Source organism: Dermacentor silvarum, chromosome 9, assembly GCF_013339745.2.
Source record: "Dermacentor silvarum isolate Dsil-2018 chromosome 9, BIME_Dsil_1.4, whole genome shotgun sequence".
Taxonomy (NCBI): domain Eukaryota; kingdom Metazoa; phylum Arthropoda; class Arachnida; order Ixodida; family Ixodidae; genus Dermacentor; species Dermacentor silvarum.
This window is the reverse complement of record NC_051162.1, coordinates 67,525,461-67,542,442: the sequence shown is the minus strand read 5'-3', so window position 1 is coordinate 67,542,442 and position 16,982 is coordinate 67,525,461. Positions and strand designations below refer to the sequence as shown.

General features: G+C 41.7%; 1 protein-coding gene across 2 annotated transcripts in view; it reads left to right on the top strand.

The window, feature by feature from the left end:
- Positions 1–12,161, top strand: part of LOC119465289 (uncharacterized) — a 37,218-nt gene extending 25,057 nt beyond the window's left edge. For both annotated transcript variants that reach the window (XM_037726084.2, XM_049655690.1), the window contains exons 2-4: positions 2,159–2,335; positions 4,169–4,363; positions 11,985–12,161. In XM_037726084.2, coding sequence (XP_037582012.1) covers positions 2,159–2,335; positions 4,169–4,363; positions 11,985–12,151 — 539 coding nt within the window. In that variant the 3' untranslated portion in view covers positions 12,152–12,161. The remainder of the gene's footprint in view (positions 1–2,158; positions 2,336–4,168; positions 4,364–11,984) is intronic.
- Positions 12,162–16,982: the final 4,821 nt, after the last annotated feature.

Sequence of the window (16,982 nt, the reverse complement as noted above, 5' to 3'; positions counted from 1 at the left end):
CAAGCGTTTCCCGGTAAAGATTACGGTTGCATAAACTGCAGTTTCCATGAAGCAGCAATTGTAGTATACGAAGCAGGGAGAGACTTCACTACACTTTCATATGTGAAACAGCAACCCGCCTAGGCACTGATTTCATTTGTGTTGTGATAGCTCTATGGAAAGGCCAGGCATAGTTTGGACTCCCGAAGAGCAGCGTGAACTCGATAAGCGGGGGCGCGAACAGCAACGTTAATATGCAGAACGGTGTCGTGCTCAGGCTAGGCAGGGCGCAGTGGTTCCTGCTGAAAGCAAGCTACGCACAGTTAGGATGCCTGAAGAGCCGCGCGAGCAGGCTGAGTGACGAAAGGAGCAGCAACCTCAATATGCAGAACGACGCCGAGTTCAGGATCGGTATGACACAGTTCAATGCCACGTCACACTGGTCTAACGGATCAGGTGACACCCCTGCTTCGCTGGCTAACCACTTTCACGGCGTGGATTTGAGCGCACTTTTCCCCTTCTTCCTTTCGCTTCGATCTACTCACGTAGATCTACTCACGTAAATCTACTCAAGTTATTCGTCGACCAGCGTCATCATCTTCTTCCCAATATATGCAGTTGTTCTCTTGTTACTAATGCCAGTCACCTTTTTGACGCCTAACAAACATTCCGACTTATGTTCAAGAATACCAAATTTAGGCAAAGAGTCAAAGAAGGGCAAAGCACTGAATATGCCGTGAAGCATGTAACTTATTTCCTAGGTGAACTTGTCTGTGGCGCGAAATGCATTAATATCAATGCAATGTTATCATGCAATGTTATCATGACCATGTAGTTCCATGTCATACCTTGGCTCTCTGCGCACGCGCGGAAGTTAACTTTGTTTCTGTATGCTCTGACGCTGTCATTAAACAGTTGGTAGTTTGGCGCTTCACTGTCTCTTCACTTCTGTCCCCTTTTCACAAAATGCATTTCGCGCCACAGACAAGTTCACCTAGGAAATATCAGCACCAACTTGCCCAAGAAGAAGTTCTTTTGGCATGTAACTTAATTTCTTTCATGTAGTACACGAATCGTGTACCACGTCCACTCAACATGTGGCAAGACTTGTGTGGGCCAAAGTGCTCGATGTTTTAGCTGGCGCCTAAGCAAGTACAAATGTTCATCAACCGCCTCTGTTGATTCCCATTTATCACAACACTGCACTGCATGCGGCTGTGAACCTGATGTTCACATCACAACCATTGTAGCTATGCATTGTAATCAGACACCGCGCGAAATTATCGGTGGATTCCACATCAAAAGAAAAGGCGCCAACACGTGTTACCCAGCCATCAGTTTCACTTTTTCATAAACATTTCATTCTTAGCAATCACTTGTCACGTTGCTTGTATGGGTTTTTATCATTGCTGAGCTACTGTATGATCTTCTTTCTTTACCTATAAAAATTCCGCATATTCTGTTTTGGCATAGCGCCACAGACACTGTCGGCTGCATACTCTGACAAGCACAGTGCCCAGTCAGATGAAATCTCCGGAAAGAGGAAATATCTGCCACGGTGTTCGACCGAGAAAACCGCCCCTGGTCTGTTTGTGTGCATCAGCCTTTGTTCTTTACACAATTTTGTATTTCACAATGTAGGGTTTTCTTGTATCTCGGTCAGTCGTGTCATTCGTTTTTCATTCTTTGAATAACTACTCAAATAAGTAAACTAATTTGGTGTTCGTCGACGTGTACATTTGAGTATTTCTCCGTGTACGTTAGCATCATAGTTGTGCGTATGTGCGGCCTAAAATTGTGAGACACGGCTAGCACCAATTGCGCAAAGAAGCAAGCGATGATATTATTTTGCAGTGAAGGATACATAAAACAGGTTCGTTAGGGCTAAACTAATTTATTTACGTACACACGGTATTTTGAACTTGACAGACACCTGCGGGTCCAGCGCACGTTAGCAGGAATACATATTTATTTGGTAGCTCCCAAAGAGTGCTTTCTTAATGCTTCAATACCTTTAAATACCTAATTATGCCTTACAAAGAAAACTCTTGCCTCCTTTATACCAGAATACTATGTGTGCCGAATGTTTTTTTTTGTATTTACCTGAAGTTTTTTTTGTTTCTTTAACTGTACTTTTTGCTTTAATTGGACGCCATCTTGTTAATATTTTACTTCACAGAGGCTGTGCCTAGAAGTGGACGGTGTCTTCGACCTCCTGTGATAGAGGGATGCAACAACTTGCTGCTGCTGTGGAGCTTTATACCAAATGCTAACCAATGTGAACAGGGCTTTGTCTGTTATAAGCAGCCGAACAGCTTTTCTACTAGAGAAGAATGCGAGATAGCATGTCCGCGAGGTATGTGAACATATTTTACTAACCCTAGAAGCACTAATGCCTGTAATGTGAAGGGCCGCAGTGGTAGTGGCGTTCTACTTGGTTTCTAGAATCGTATTGCTATTGTACCTTAAATTAGGAACATTCAAGGACATTTTTTTCATATTTTTTGTCAACGCTAACCGCATGCCCTCCATCTTCACGCGTGTTTTTTATTTATTTTCATTTATAGATACTGCGATCTTTTACAAGATCTTAGCAGGGTGGGAACATACAAGTACACTCATACAAACATATATTACAAGCAATCTTGCCGACGCTTGAATTCAACACGACAAAAGGACAAAATGCAAGCAAAAAGAAGCAAATAAAAGGACAGAATGCAAGAAAAAAGAAGCAAGTAAATTATGTGCGACAGAGTCAAGAATGCAGGCGGGCCTGAAAAAGGGATAAAGAATTTAGTGTAACGACTTCGTCAGGAAGTTTATTCCAATCAACTATTGTTCTTGGAAAATAAGAGTATTTGAAGCAGTTGTTATGCGTCGTTAACGGGGCTACTGCTTGGGAATGTTTATGACGGGTAGCATAACCAGTTACAGGTGTTAAAATGTGTGAGGTATCAATACGGTAGTGGCCATTCACTAACTGAAAAAAGAATTTTTTCAGTTAGTGAATGGTCAAGAGTGATGAATTTGTGTCCATAAACTTCACACTTAATGGTGATCAACCGGCTATAGTGTTGCTGAAGGAATAAACTATCAATTAGATATATTTGCAGGATATTCAGTACATCAAGCTCAATGCGATGCAAGCTTGTGGGCTGGGCATGCGAATACCGGGGTAACTTACTGTCTATGGCATCGTGTCGCTGAGCTCGAGGTATCAGGTTCGATCTCAGTCATGGCAGCCGCATGTCGGCAGAGATGAAATTCAAGAACACATGTAAGTGCACGTTAAAGAAGCTCACATGGTGGAAATAATTTCATAGTCTTTCACTACAGCAGCTTCATACTGATAACATGGTATTAGGATGTGAACCCCCACAATTTATTCTTTTAGAGTGTGTAAGTATGTCTGCGTTGTCGTCAATGGCACAGTGCTCGGTCTCATCTCACTGTGACGTGACTTCAACAGTGAAAGCCTAATCCAGCAAGTATTTCTTGGGTCGGGTGGTTAGGCTTGACGTGGGCTGAAAACGAAAACGTACGGGCGAAGAGAAGGCAACAGCGCCTGTGCTGAGCCTAACGCGGAAGCCAACGCGAGATATTCCAAACTCGCTATCACAAGAACGCTCCAGAATACTCGAGGCATTCAGAAAGAGAGATTGAAGCTGTTAAGAATTTCCGCAAAACTTTCTGCTAATCTTTTGTGAACACGGTTATTGTTACTTTAAGGAACTCTGAGTGTAATAGTCTCACAACTGTTTCTCTGCTTTGGGTTTTCGAAGCACATGACCCTCACGATGGTAATTGCATTCTCATTTCTCACATTTTCCTCTCGTCATTGCCTTTTCTGTCCGCCGTGTGCTCTCGCTCACATCACAGTCTTTCAGCAAGGTGGAGGTTTGTGTAAATCGGTTGACGTTCATTTTGTTTATAGGCGCAGTCATGACATAACTTCTGTAACCTTCTTTGTGCTCACATGCCCAGAATGCATCGAAGACATAACGAACCCCTGTTTTTTTTTCCACAAGAAACTTTATCCAACTTGCCAGTCACTTCACTTCCGCCGAGTACATGTCTTGCTCGCTGCTTCTATTATTTCTAATTAATACTCAATTACTGCAAGAAGCTTGAATTGTTCATGCAATATTCGCGGTAAATTAATAGAGCGTCTCATTTCTGGTGCCTGCAGTTCCTAATAGAAGACCTCCTGTCAGGATTCTCGGCTGCCGTTACTGGCTGCTTCATTTGAATCTCTGTGAGAAGAATTGGCCGTCTTCGCGTCGGGACATTTTTGGAAAAACCCACGATCTCACGGTCTTCACTGGCTGTGGTGAGTGGAAAAAAAGAGTGTACATCTACGATCTCCTCACAAAGAGATGCAGAGGTAAGTGACCCATTAAAAATTATTCGTAGTATGCGCTGTGCGACAGAACTATCCCAAGAACTTGAAACCAACTTTTGAATATGTTGATATGGTGATCAATATGACTGAATATGTGATGAAGAAAACTTATTTTCTCGCAAGACTCCTGTATACTGGGGGTTCATTTGTAAGTTTTACAGAATTTTTAAAGATCGCCTGTGGCAGGTAGCATCATTCTTATTGTTGAGCTGGGTTATTCAAGGAGGCGGACATTAGTAGCGTGAGAAATTGATATTCAACTAATTACCAAAAATTGACTACATAACTTCTTATTTATTCACGTTACGACATATATTGCAATTTACAAATTGTAACCGGTGAGTTTGCAAGACGCATCCACTTGAAATTAATTTCCAGGGTGATACCCGTTTCTAGATATTATTTCCCTAATTGTGGGACAAATTACATGGGCGTTCCAGTTACTTTTGTGCTTCAATGTATAAAACAGCATTTTAGTAAAAAAAGTAAGCAGAACAACAGTGCATTTTTACGGAGAGTTTGATGGCGCATATCTCCATACTGATGTCATTCGGGAAATTTATTCTAAGTCGGATACGCCTCCCAAGCACACCGGCTACAATTCGTGAATTGCAATATGTGTCCTAAAGTATTCAACTAAGAAGTTAATTAGTGATTTGGTTAATTACTGGAATATGTGTTTCGATTTGTCGTGCTACTAATGACCACCTCATCGAATAACTCAGCTTAATAGTAAGAATTATGCTGCCTACCACAGGCAATTTCTAAAAATTCCGTAAAACTTAAAAAGAGAACACCCCGTAATTGGTCGTAATATTGATACGCGTGCTTATTTATTTATTGAAACTACTCTCAATGCTAGATGGCATTTAGAGTAGATAGTAGTCTACTTATGTCAATATGTACACTGCTAATATAATAATGCGCATCCTTTTCATCATTAAATGAGGTATTCTAATGACATCACAAGGCATCTTGGTGATCAGTTATTAGGCTCACTTGGTTCGTAATCGCGCTATGCGCCAATCACAGTAGTGGCTGCTCGACTCTGCTTAAAATGCGCCCTTTCTTCACTTCCATGGTCCATATAAATGCTCATAAATGTTTTCCGGAAAGTATCCCAAGTGGAAGTGGTAGGAAAATTCACTTTCATTTGTTATGTTTTTGCTCAACTGGAATAGCCACATTCTTTCAGAATAGCGATGCTGAATATAAAATTATAACAATATTTTACAATAAATACAAAACTCGTTCATGCAAACACTATGCAGACATGTGCAGGCAGTGTGCATGAACATCCGTCTGACTTCCTTATTGCTCTACCAAATCGTGATGCTTTTAAATTGCTTTAACTTGGAGACCTCACAAAATTTTTAAATAGCCCACTTGCGCTTTCCCTGTCTCACCGTGAAGTCAGTGCTTTCAAGCAGGCCTAAAGTCTCAGGTGGACCCACGATGCATGTATATACGATACGGGAAGACAGATGAACTCGTGAAGGTGGTTGTTAAAACGAATGAATTGGAGACTCTTACTCCAACTTTTCCGTTTCATTTTTGGTTGTCTCTATAATCGTTTTATTCTCCTCTAAATATTCATCCTGGCAATTCTCTAACATGATAAAAGCGTCCATTAGTGCTGCGTGGACAGATTTTTTCTACTGTAGACTCATTCATACAACAAGCAAAACTAAGCGCTAAGACAAAGTGCATAAACAGTCTTAGCACTAAATTTTGTTCATTACTATCATTGATGCAACCAGCAGTATATGCAGTAGTAAATAATTTCCGCGAAACATTTCCGCCGTCTCGAGACATCAGTGCTTGTAAGATCGACTGATGCTTTTGATAGCATTCAACACAAGTTATTCACAGTTCGCATAGGAGCTTGAATGTCTCGTGGTCCTGGGCGCTAGTGAAAAGTTGTTTTATCTCAATGCAACAGCGCCTTTATCTACGTTGCTTGCAAATTCGGAGTTTAAAAACATTTCATTTTTGGGAAAAATATGAGTTCTCTTCTTTATATGTGCGCCCTGAAATTAGAGGTGGCTGACAACAACAATCAGCCAAATGACTTCCTCGCAACGCTACTCTCAGTTAGCCAAATGTAGAGTGAGCAACATTACGTTGGAAGGAAGTGTGCGTAATCACTTAATTTCAGAATACGTAGACAAAGGAAGTTAGGCCAGAGATTCAGCTTACCATTAGTAGACTGTAGCTGAGGGACCTATGGTAGCATACGTGTTCAAGACGATCACTGATGGTCGAGCATCCTTGAGCTACATCATGCACAGGTCTGACTGCTCAAGGTGTCATATGAAAGACTTTCACTCGTGGTTTTGAAGTAAATGACTCATAAATGATGCCAGCAAGGCAGAAGGGCACATGAAGATTAAAGCTAGAAGTGATCAAGAAATCTCGAAGCAATATCTCTGGAAACATCATCTATATATTGGATTTGTCGCCTTCAAGTCGCCTTACCGAAATGTTGGCTCCAGCGACATTCCTTGTTCGACAATTCTTGATCACTTCAAGCATTTATCTCTATGTGAACTTCTGTCTTGTTGGCATTATTTATGAGTCATTTACTTCAAAACCTTAAGTGATTGCTGCAGCACAGAGTTGTTCCTTTGTAGCTTTGTCAAATCCAGTTCTGAATTACAATACGTCAAAAAAATGTTCATTACGCTCATAAACAGATGTAAAAAAGCTAGAATTACATCTGAAAGCAAGTTTACTAGTTCGCTCAGATTCAGGTATCCAAGCAACAAGTGAAGCCTATTCGTTCTCGACACATGGTATGACTACTCAATGACTGCTCGACGGGGTGTTCATAGCTGAGTAGCTGTGGCCGCTTTTTCAAAGGCCTGGCACAAAGTTTAAAATGCCACCTGAAGCAAGTGGCAGAGCGCCAAAACAAAAACACCGCAAGAAAACATAACTGCTCTAACTCCCACACACTTGGCCACCACTAACAGCAATATTTCTTTATGAGGCCCTATTATCTTGCTTCTCACTCACAAAATGTCACCTACTACTAGACCATGCGTTCTAGTAGACCTGATGGTTCTAGTAGTATAGTAACGAAGTAAAAGAACAACTCCAGCATGGACATTCTTCGGAAAAACAAATTCCGATGACGTTAAAGTGAGTGACAGCTCCAATGCTTGCGGAAGCACGGTCGCATTTCAATTATCAGCGATATCACAGTAGTAACCGCCCTAGTAACCGCCTAGAAGTAGTTTATAGTCGCCTTTGTCATGTGATATTTCTTTTGGCTGTCCCGTACATGTGTTCTCTGACAACACTGACAAGGTTAATTTGTTCTGGCCAATCTTAAAGATGTGGTTGTTGGGAAAAAGCACCACCTGTAACCTGCGTCATTCTCGGATTTTCACGGTTCCTTCATGGAAAGCGACTAGAAATAATATCGCTATCCATGTTTTCTTTTCAATTGAAGGGTGAGAGCGTTTGATTTCAGAAGTAAAGGAAGAATGTATATTTACATATAGATAGCGGAAACAAAAACGCACACGTAAACAACGGATAAAAAACGCTCTACACTGCTTATAACAAGTACAGTTCCCATTAATTATAGTCACTGCAATTCTAATGCTATAGTTGTTAGGTGTAGTCTGTATACACAAGGACAGTGGAATGAGAGCGGGGTGCGGCTCACCAACAGTTCGGGCACATGGTCGCGTAGGTGAACGCCGAACCGTCGTCGACGGAAGGTACTGGTCGCTTGAGCAAACTCCAGGTTTTTACGTGGTTGGACCTTGTACTGGCTCAGGAGGTTAGGCTGTCCAGGTTCTGCCGATAGGAATCTGGAAGCTCGGGCCCACGGCCCGACATCTCACTGCAGTCACGCGGTGGGATTTTGTCCTAGCTCCGGAGGCTAGGCAGTCCAGGTTCTGCCGGTAGGAGTCTGGAAGCTTGGGCCTGCGGCCCGCCTGCGCAGCAAAATGTTTAAAAAAAATGGGTCAAACAACGGCACCCTCTGGTATATCTCTTGTTTACTTGTATTTAGACGTCGAAATGTCGTGTTTATAAAAATAAAATTCTCTATCTCTCATAAATTCATATATCCATGTGCTAATATACTTTGGTAAATTCATAGACAAGTTTATTGAATAGAATAAGGTATTCTACAGTGTCGTATGCTTTTGCTACATCCAGCGTCACCAAAGCGGCATACTCTCGTTTGCGACGAGCGAGTTTAATGCGGTTCTCTAGATCTACATCGGCGCACCATACCGAGTGCCCGGGATGAAATCCAATCTAACAAGGACTGAGAATTGTATCGTCCTCCATAGAACTTGTTATACGCCGATGGACAATAATTTCTATTAATTTGACGACATTGGAAGTAAGCGAAATTGGCTTTAGGTTGTCTAGGTTAAGTCCAGCTGCTTTTTTCTTCAAAAGTGCAATAATTTTAGCTACTATCCACTCTCTTGGAATCCAGGAATTCTTTAGAGAAAAGTTTACTATATTTAGTAGGTCTTGAGGCGCATAATCAAACAAAACTTTTAGCATTCGTGTTGCAATTCCGGAAATCTGTACATGGGGCTGACGCCGGTAATAATCTGAGAATGTTTTCAAGCTCTGTCAATGACGACTTCCACAAAGTCATCTCCTGAGGGAGGTTTCGATAGTCCTGTCGGCAATTTATGTGTAAATTGTTGAGCTAGACCGATAGCAATTCTCTCAAGTGACTCTGACAACTCTTTTGTTGATAGAACGACTGAATCGGTATTCATTGACGCCGGTATAACTTTACGGGATGAAAGAAATTTAAACAGAGCTTTTTTATTACTATACTTAGAAAGATATGTGCAATGTTTCGAATCATAATCGTCCTTAGCTTTTGAGACTGCTCGCTTAAATGTAGCAGCTACATTCGTTTAATCAGCTCAATTTACTGGGTATTGGTCATATAAAAGCTTTTTCCATGCAGCTTTTTGACGTCTAAACTATCGCTCACAATCAGAATTCCACCAGGGTCAGTATGAACTACGCTTGGTAGATTGTACGACAAACTGATACTTTTTTATGTTGTTTTAGTATTGGACAAAGGCTCATTGCCTTAGTATCCCTTTCCATGCCTTCCTGAGCGTTTAAGGTTGATTTTAAAGCATTTTTAAATTTTGAATCATTTACAAAAGTGCGCTCATGATTATCTAAACAAGCTGACTGAATAATCTGTTCAAATATTATGGGTAGAATATCACTGTTAGTATCGAAGTTAACTGTGTTCCAGGAGGTGATTGAAATGCTCGAGCTGACAAACGTAAGATCTAGGAAAAAACGGGGATGACCCCGAACGAAAATATGTACTCCTGAATTTAAACAGGAGAAATTATTTGATAAATCTAATCCCGCAGCCGTTAACCACAAGTATCCGTTCGGAAACCCCACGATACCTGGTGAGAATTAAAGTCGCCTACTAGTATGACGTTCTTCTGACTGTGGGCGAGAGTGCTATTGAGATAACGGGTATCTTGCACCCCAGCAGAAAATTACGTGTTAACTAGAGAAAATGGCGTGGAACCAAGAAGCGTTATATCCAATACTAATATCTCACATTCTGGTGACATTATTTAATGTGCTATCGTAGCTTTATGGCACATGTTTGCTGACAGAAAGAAACCTAAACCACCGCCTCGGGAAAGGGGATCCAGTCGAAAGCATCGGGAACTTTTTAGATGAATTTTTTATCAGAAGCAAGCCAAGTTTCCTGTAAAATAATAATATCTGGAGAATATTTTGAAGCAAGATATAATAAAAGTGTTGCAGCGAATAGTATGGAACGACAGTTCCACTTAATAACTGTTAAACTTCCTATGGTGAAGAAAGCAGAGCAGCACAAACCGCTTGGTCGAAAACATTCTATTTTAAGAAGTCTTACATAGTAGGAGTCTCTCTCACCAACTCATGCCTTTGAGTGGGTGAGAGAGCTAGATTTTTTGTCTACCTGTGATCTTGTGCATTTAAGGGATCGGGGGTCCATTTCTACATCTGTATTATCCATCGCATCTGTGTCTGTAAGGCAGGTGTGGTCAATTTTCTCAAAAGTTCATGGCTTTGCAACATCTTGGTTAGTCAATGGTAGCGCGATCGACACTTCACTAGGTTGACCCTCCATGTTGGCTTTATTAGCAATTGGAAACCACTGAGCGAATTGTGAGGAATTGTGCGTCCACCATCGTGTACAGCCCTTAATGATGATGATGATGATGACCCTATCATCTTTGGCGCATACCCACTCACGGGGATCGGCCAAGAGTCGGGCAAATTTTATATATGTGCTAAGGGGATGAATTTACCAAATGTCTAACTTTTTTTATTTTGGTAAATATAATAAAGCGACTAAATTCTAAGATAATTCAGTGTATAATAAATGTCCCTTAATGATCCCTTTCTTCACGGCATTTTGTTCCAACGGCGCGTCGGACTTCACGCGCGTAGCTTCTTCGTCGTCGGCGCTTTGCGCTCACCGTTTCGCTCTCGATGTTGTCTTCGCCGCACCGCTCCCTTTATCTACAAAACTGGCTTCCCGCACTGTCACTCCCAAAGACACAACAATAATTTTGCTGGTGGTCATGTGTCGTTTGCGTACTACATTGCTATTGACTACAGAACCACCATGTCCACATCGACACCCTTGTCCGAAATTGTAATCAAGCCTCTAAAAATATAGCCGTTGAGCCTGTACAAATATTTCATCGTCAAGAACTTACAAAGTAGAAACATTTTACCTCGTCCCTACCATGAAATTATTGGAAGGTATCTTGTCCTTCCAGTGGGCTACAGACGTGACAAATTCAAGGTGATTATGTCCAATATTTGAACAGGTGCAACATAATAAGTCATCGAAATATGGTTATAACAGTCGTAGCTACTGGTAACATTCATAACAGTCGGTTAAATAAAATCTCAAAGACGTGGGGAAATGTGAACTATCGATGCACTGCAGTAGTGCTTCTTGAGGAATTCTACAGTGGTTGAATAAGTTTGTAAAACATTACCTCGGTGAAAACGGTGAGCAAACTTTTGTCTGTCAAATAAAAAATCGGCTACGAAATTCTGAACGTTTTCCAATTCTGCTAGAGACATGGTGAAACAATTTGCAACAGTTTTGGGCAAATACCTGCCGCGGATAAGCGTGCTGGATGAAGTCGGTGCTATTCGGGAGTCGCCGCAAACTCTGAAATGTTCAAGAACGCATGTGCGCTACTACAGCAACGTGGACTGTGTTGTGAAACATGTCATGCTTTACCACAGAATAATGGCTCGCCTAGGCTTTTTTCGACACGGCTACGACACAGGAGGTTAAGCCTGAAGCCTAAGAGGCCAGCGTTGCCTCTCTGTGCATTATACTCGACAGCATACAGAAGCACACAATGTGGAGAGATAAAAAAAATTATGCAAACTACACGCTAACAGCGCTACTGAAGTTTTTGCAGGCTCCGGATTATCGAACAAATAAGCTGCATTAAGGTCAACTGGAATTATTAAAATGACAAGAAATAAACACCATTACTCTCGCATTATTTAAAATTTTGTTTATACGTAAAGTGTGTTCTACATTTATTTTTTTCAGTGAAGCCCTGGTGGTGGAAGCTGCCTCCAGAGAAAAAAGTGTTTGCCGATGACTTCCATCCCGTTCTTGATCCTGTAGTAACGACTTTCCAATCAATTGATGTACCCAATCAGCCCTTCATTCCTAGCAGAGGGCAGTTTCCCAGTTCGTGGAATCTTGACTACTGAAAATAAAATATTTCTTAAGACCTTCTTGAAGTTTTTGTTTAACGTTTCAAGAAACGCGAATCCATTCACAAGAGGCACTTCACTTGTAACACCCTCGCCACCCACCCCCCCTCACACAGAAAAAATGCCTACTTTTGGTGAATTCAAGACATTCCTCGAGAAATAAAGGGACACTAAAGGCTAAATCTTAAGTCGAGTTAGATTAAAAGATTGTGCTTTCGTAATAACGAATTCACCCTTGAAGCGAAATCGCAGCGTTTATAGGCGAGGAAAGGAAGAAGATTAGAAATCAGAGTGGCACCATCTGTTATGAGACATGGTTCTTCTGACATGACCTAAGCACTGGATCATTCAAAGAGATCGGCACAGAGGAAGGTCCTACGGAGACTGCGCCAGCTTGCCCGTTTTGGCGTGGGCGCACCGGTTAGGGAGCAGCAGTGGGACCTCTAGCGTCCAGTTTCGGCGCAAATAAGTGATTTATTAGCATTGATACAAGCGGCGCGACAAGAAGGGACCCAAAGTAAGAAAGGGGAGAGACGCAGACTTATAACAGTGTTTATAATTCAGTAAGTATGCACCTGTTTGTTTCCATTTTTTACCTTGTGTCCCGCTTTGTGGCTAAGTTTGCAACATTCAAATGGCAAATCGGGTAAACTGGTGAGCGTTCATTATTGCGAAAAGCGAAAACGCAGAGAAACGAGCGTGGAACACAGGACGACCGCTTACTTACAATTGAAATGTTTGAAACTTTAAACTGACATATACAGTCGAACCCGGATATATCTAACCCACCTATAACGAATTATTGTAGACAACGAACAGCAGTAAAAGCCCCTTGAAAACTTTTGTAGGGAATTTTTATATTATATATCGAATTACCTATACACTGGAACCCAGATATATTGAATCCACATACTATAACGAATTATTCTCTATAACCGAATCCAGTTGAAAATGTGTGCAATTATTTTTATTATTGTTACCCCGGATATATCAAACCCACGTACAAGTTAAACAAATTGTTGTGTATGTGGAATAACTGTGAAATCTCCTTGAACATTTCCGCATAAAATATATATATATATATATATATATCATCTATTGAATAGCCTATATATCGAACTTCTTTGTGATCCTCTTCAGATTCGATATACCCAGGTTCACTCTATATCAAATTACCTATACAACGAACGTTTTTACGGTTCCCTTCAGATTCGATATATGCGGTTTCGACTGTACATGAAGACTTCGATGTGTGCTCGTGTCAACTGACAACTCTCCAGCACGCGGACATGGCAAAATTACGAGACTGAAATTTACTGGTGATTGCGCATCGCCTCTCAAGAAATCTACTTCACAATAGTGTAAAGTCACAGGAACAACGACAATAAGAAGCACGGAGCCACAGCGCGCTGGCTTTGCGCTGCTGGGTGACGTAACCAGAACTTCGCCTCAAGGGGCGCGGCTTCGCGCTCGCAGCAGCATACCAGTTTCGATGTCGCGCGCTCCGATAGCCGCAATTTGTGGTGCCACAGTCACGGATAATCGCATTTTACCAGGTCCAAAAGTTGATATATCTTGTACGGAGAGCTCGCTTGAACTTGCTAATTACGATGAGCCCGCTGAAACTAAAATTTAGAGGTTAGTAATGCATTTTTGTGAATTGATGACCAATTGCTCAGTATCACCCTCACCCTGTGGTCGCCAACGCTGAAGGGATGTTTCCGAAGGAATCGTCCTTTTATTTTGAAATGGCTCTTTTTAAATATTAAATGTAGGTCATCGTAGAAACATCCTGCATAGAAGGCAGGAGCACATACTTATGTCTTAATCGCGGTAGCACTCGCGGTTAGGGAGAGCTTAAATTATGTTCCTGTTGATATGACCTGAATAGGTCTTCTAAGCACCTCTTGCCACGACTTTATTGACACATCCCCCTCTTCGAAGAGAATCCCCCACACTTAGACGGACGCTTAGACGGACATCCAACATACTGGATGTCACCAGTATTCCAGTGGGTGATTCCAATAGACTGGATATCACCAGTCGATTTGGAGCGAAAGGTGACCAGAGTTTTACCTGAGGGCCCAATTCTTACGAAGGCGAAATTTTCCAACAGCCCTGACAAGCGACACGCATTCTAGTTCTGAGTATGGTCACCACTCTCGAGCTCATTAAGTCATCAAATGGCATAATTTGCATGCTGGCCACTGTTTCTTGCCCGACTCGAGGACTAGCAAAGCAGCGTGGAAGAGAAGGCCTCTAACATGAGTCTAAAGGCAAGGATACAGTATCGTGTTCAGTGTCTCCTCGCGAGTACGTGTGATATCTACAAGACATAACACCTGTAGTACGCAAGTGGGAATTATTATTTCATCATAATAATGGTATTGACAATTTAAGTTATTCTTCACCTGAGCCCTCTCATTTACCTCAGGCATTGTTATTATTCTTCAGTTGTTTTATTTCTTTTTTTTCAAGCAAGGCTAACTACTTTAAACACACTTTTTATGTGATTTAGGATCGTTTTTTACTATTATATATGCTTTCTTTATTGTACCACCTGATTGGTAGCTTTTCCCCGATAATGGGTTTGTGCCATGGGTAAAGGAATCATCATCACCTTAGCAAAAACGAGAAGAAGCAACCCGTCAACTGACGTCAACCTTCAAAGACAGCACCTCCTTGGAACGATCCACTGGTCACGTCGTAAGCATGGGTAAGCTGCCTTGTATTCAAAGTGTCATCGCCGTATGCTTTGTGGACTGCGGCAGCATAGCGAGCCTGTCATATAAGTATAAACTATTTGTGCCTCAGTACTTCATTCAGGCCTAAGGGCCTCGTCTCAGTGCTTCGGCATCTTCGAAGTTCCTTGGTGCCAATTTTATGGCTACAATTATCAAACAAGTGTCTCTGTTATTGCTAGAAGCCGAATATACTGACTACAAGTTTGCTCCAATAAACTTCCCCCAGTTTCTGAAGCAGTGTAACTTACTTTTACTTACCTTCCAATAATAGCTACATAAATTAGCGCTTACAGAAATATCCGAAATGACCCGTTTTGTTCAACAAATGTATTGCTATTGTAGATGTAGGCGCGTGTTATTTCCGTGTACACAGCTAAATCTTATGGACATGATTTTGTTTCCTTTATTTTCTGAATTGTAAAAAGTACAATTATAATAAACGCTCGCCTTTCGTGAATGTCGAATCAAACCGGCAGGAAAGTGTAAATTCACGCTACAGGTCTTGCTTCACATAAGACAAAAGTCGGCACTGCTTTTTTTCGCATATTTTTTTAGTACGCCACTCGGCATTTCTAACCTCATGTTTTTATCGGCATTTCCAGGCCTTAGAACAAGACATAGAACGGTAATGCTAATCGTACAATATTGTGTAGAAAAAGAAACACTAGTCTTGCACTTTAGCTTCTCATCTGTCATTTTTTTAAAACGTCCAGCCTCTTAGCCGCATTCATAGGAGTCAAGAATTGTAGTAGTCGGAAGCCTCAGAATCTAGCACGTAAGCGTTGACGTAAAGGTGCTCCACCAGTAACCACCGCACAAGTAGTTGATGTTACTCCACGTTGAAGGATGCGAGGGCAAACACAAGTGGTACATTCCAAAGTTAACGTTATGAAATAAGTGTGCTTGTATTTATTCCTTGCCTTCGTTGCTCTAGTGCGGCACTATGTTAATATTTTGTCATTGGTTTGAGCGAGATTGCAATCGCGTTTGGATTCTTTTAACCACCGACATGTATTTCATACCTAAAGTAAGACAAAAAAATGAGAAAATTCATCTCCTTTTTATTTCGCCTATATAAATTCCATTAAGTTCCTATTCAGCGTGCAAAATTTTCCTTAGCCCTGCAGTGCATTGGAAAGTGGACATTTTTTTGCGTGTGTGTGCTCTGTGAAACGTGACACATTATAACATACTGACATACATCTAGTCCCAGCTGAAGACTCCCTACAACCACAGGCTTCTGACATAACTGGTAAGTGTGACCTGCATGCATTAGCGTGCGTGTGTTTTTTTTTTCAGTTCCTTCTTTAACGTACCAGCTCTCACGGAAACTAACTTTGCACATTAGCACATTAGTAAATACCACAACAGAAATATCTTATACCTATAGGCACCGAGGTTCGGTTAATCTCTGCAGTGCTCATGTAACCAATAACTGTACATCACACGCCTCATTTCCTAAGCGTACATTCATATTACCGCAAGGTTCAATGTTTCACAGCTTCTGTGCATCGAACTCCTCTGAAGGAGCAGCTACGTCTTTACTTGATGCGTTGAGGTTTTGAAAAGGCTCGGGTTGTAAAAAGTGCTATATATTTTTAGACAGCCTTGTTTTTACACTCCAACTTGTTCATGTTCTGCACCAGCCAATATTGTGAAACCGGCTTCACAAAACTCCCCTGTATATGCACGAGTCACTCCTATGACTACGCCATTTTCAATCTAAGAAGAAATCTAATAAATTCGCAATTCCTTTAGCGCAAGTCAGGTCACTTATTGTTTGTGCAATCGGGCGCAATATAGGGCATGTTACAGCGAAGCTGTTAACGGCTCAATCCCCGAGGATCGTGTCCGCGTGTAGAAAAAAACTATCATCAGCAGCATTAGCTCGCGCGACATCGTCTTTATGAGCGCACGGCCCCTCCACCCTCCCGGCAGGCTGAGCACCCGCTATATATCTTCTCTTGCGCCAGTCAACCTTCTCTTATGCGACGTTCCACCCTGAGTAGAGTTGGGCCCGGCTGCGACGCTAGCGCGGCAAGCCTGCTGGAAGCTGAGCCCGAATAAAGTTGAACCCTGCCGGA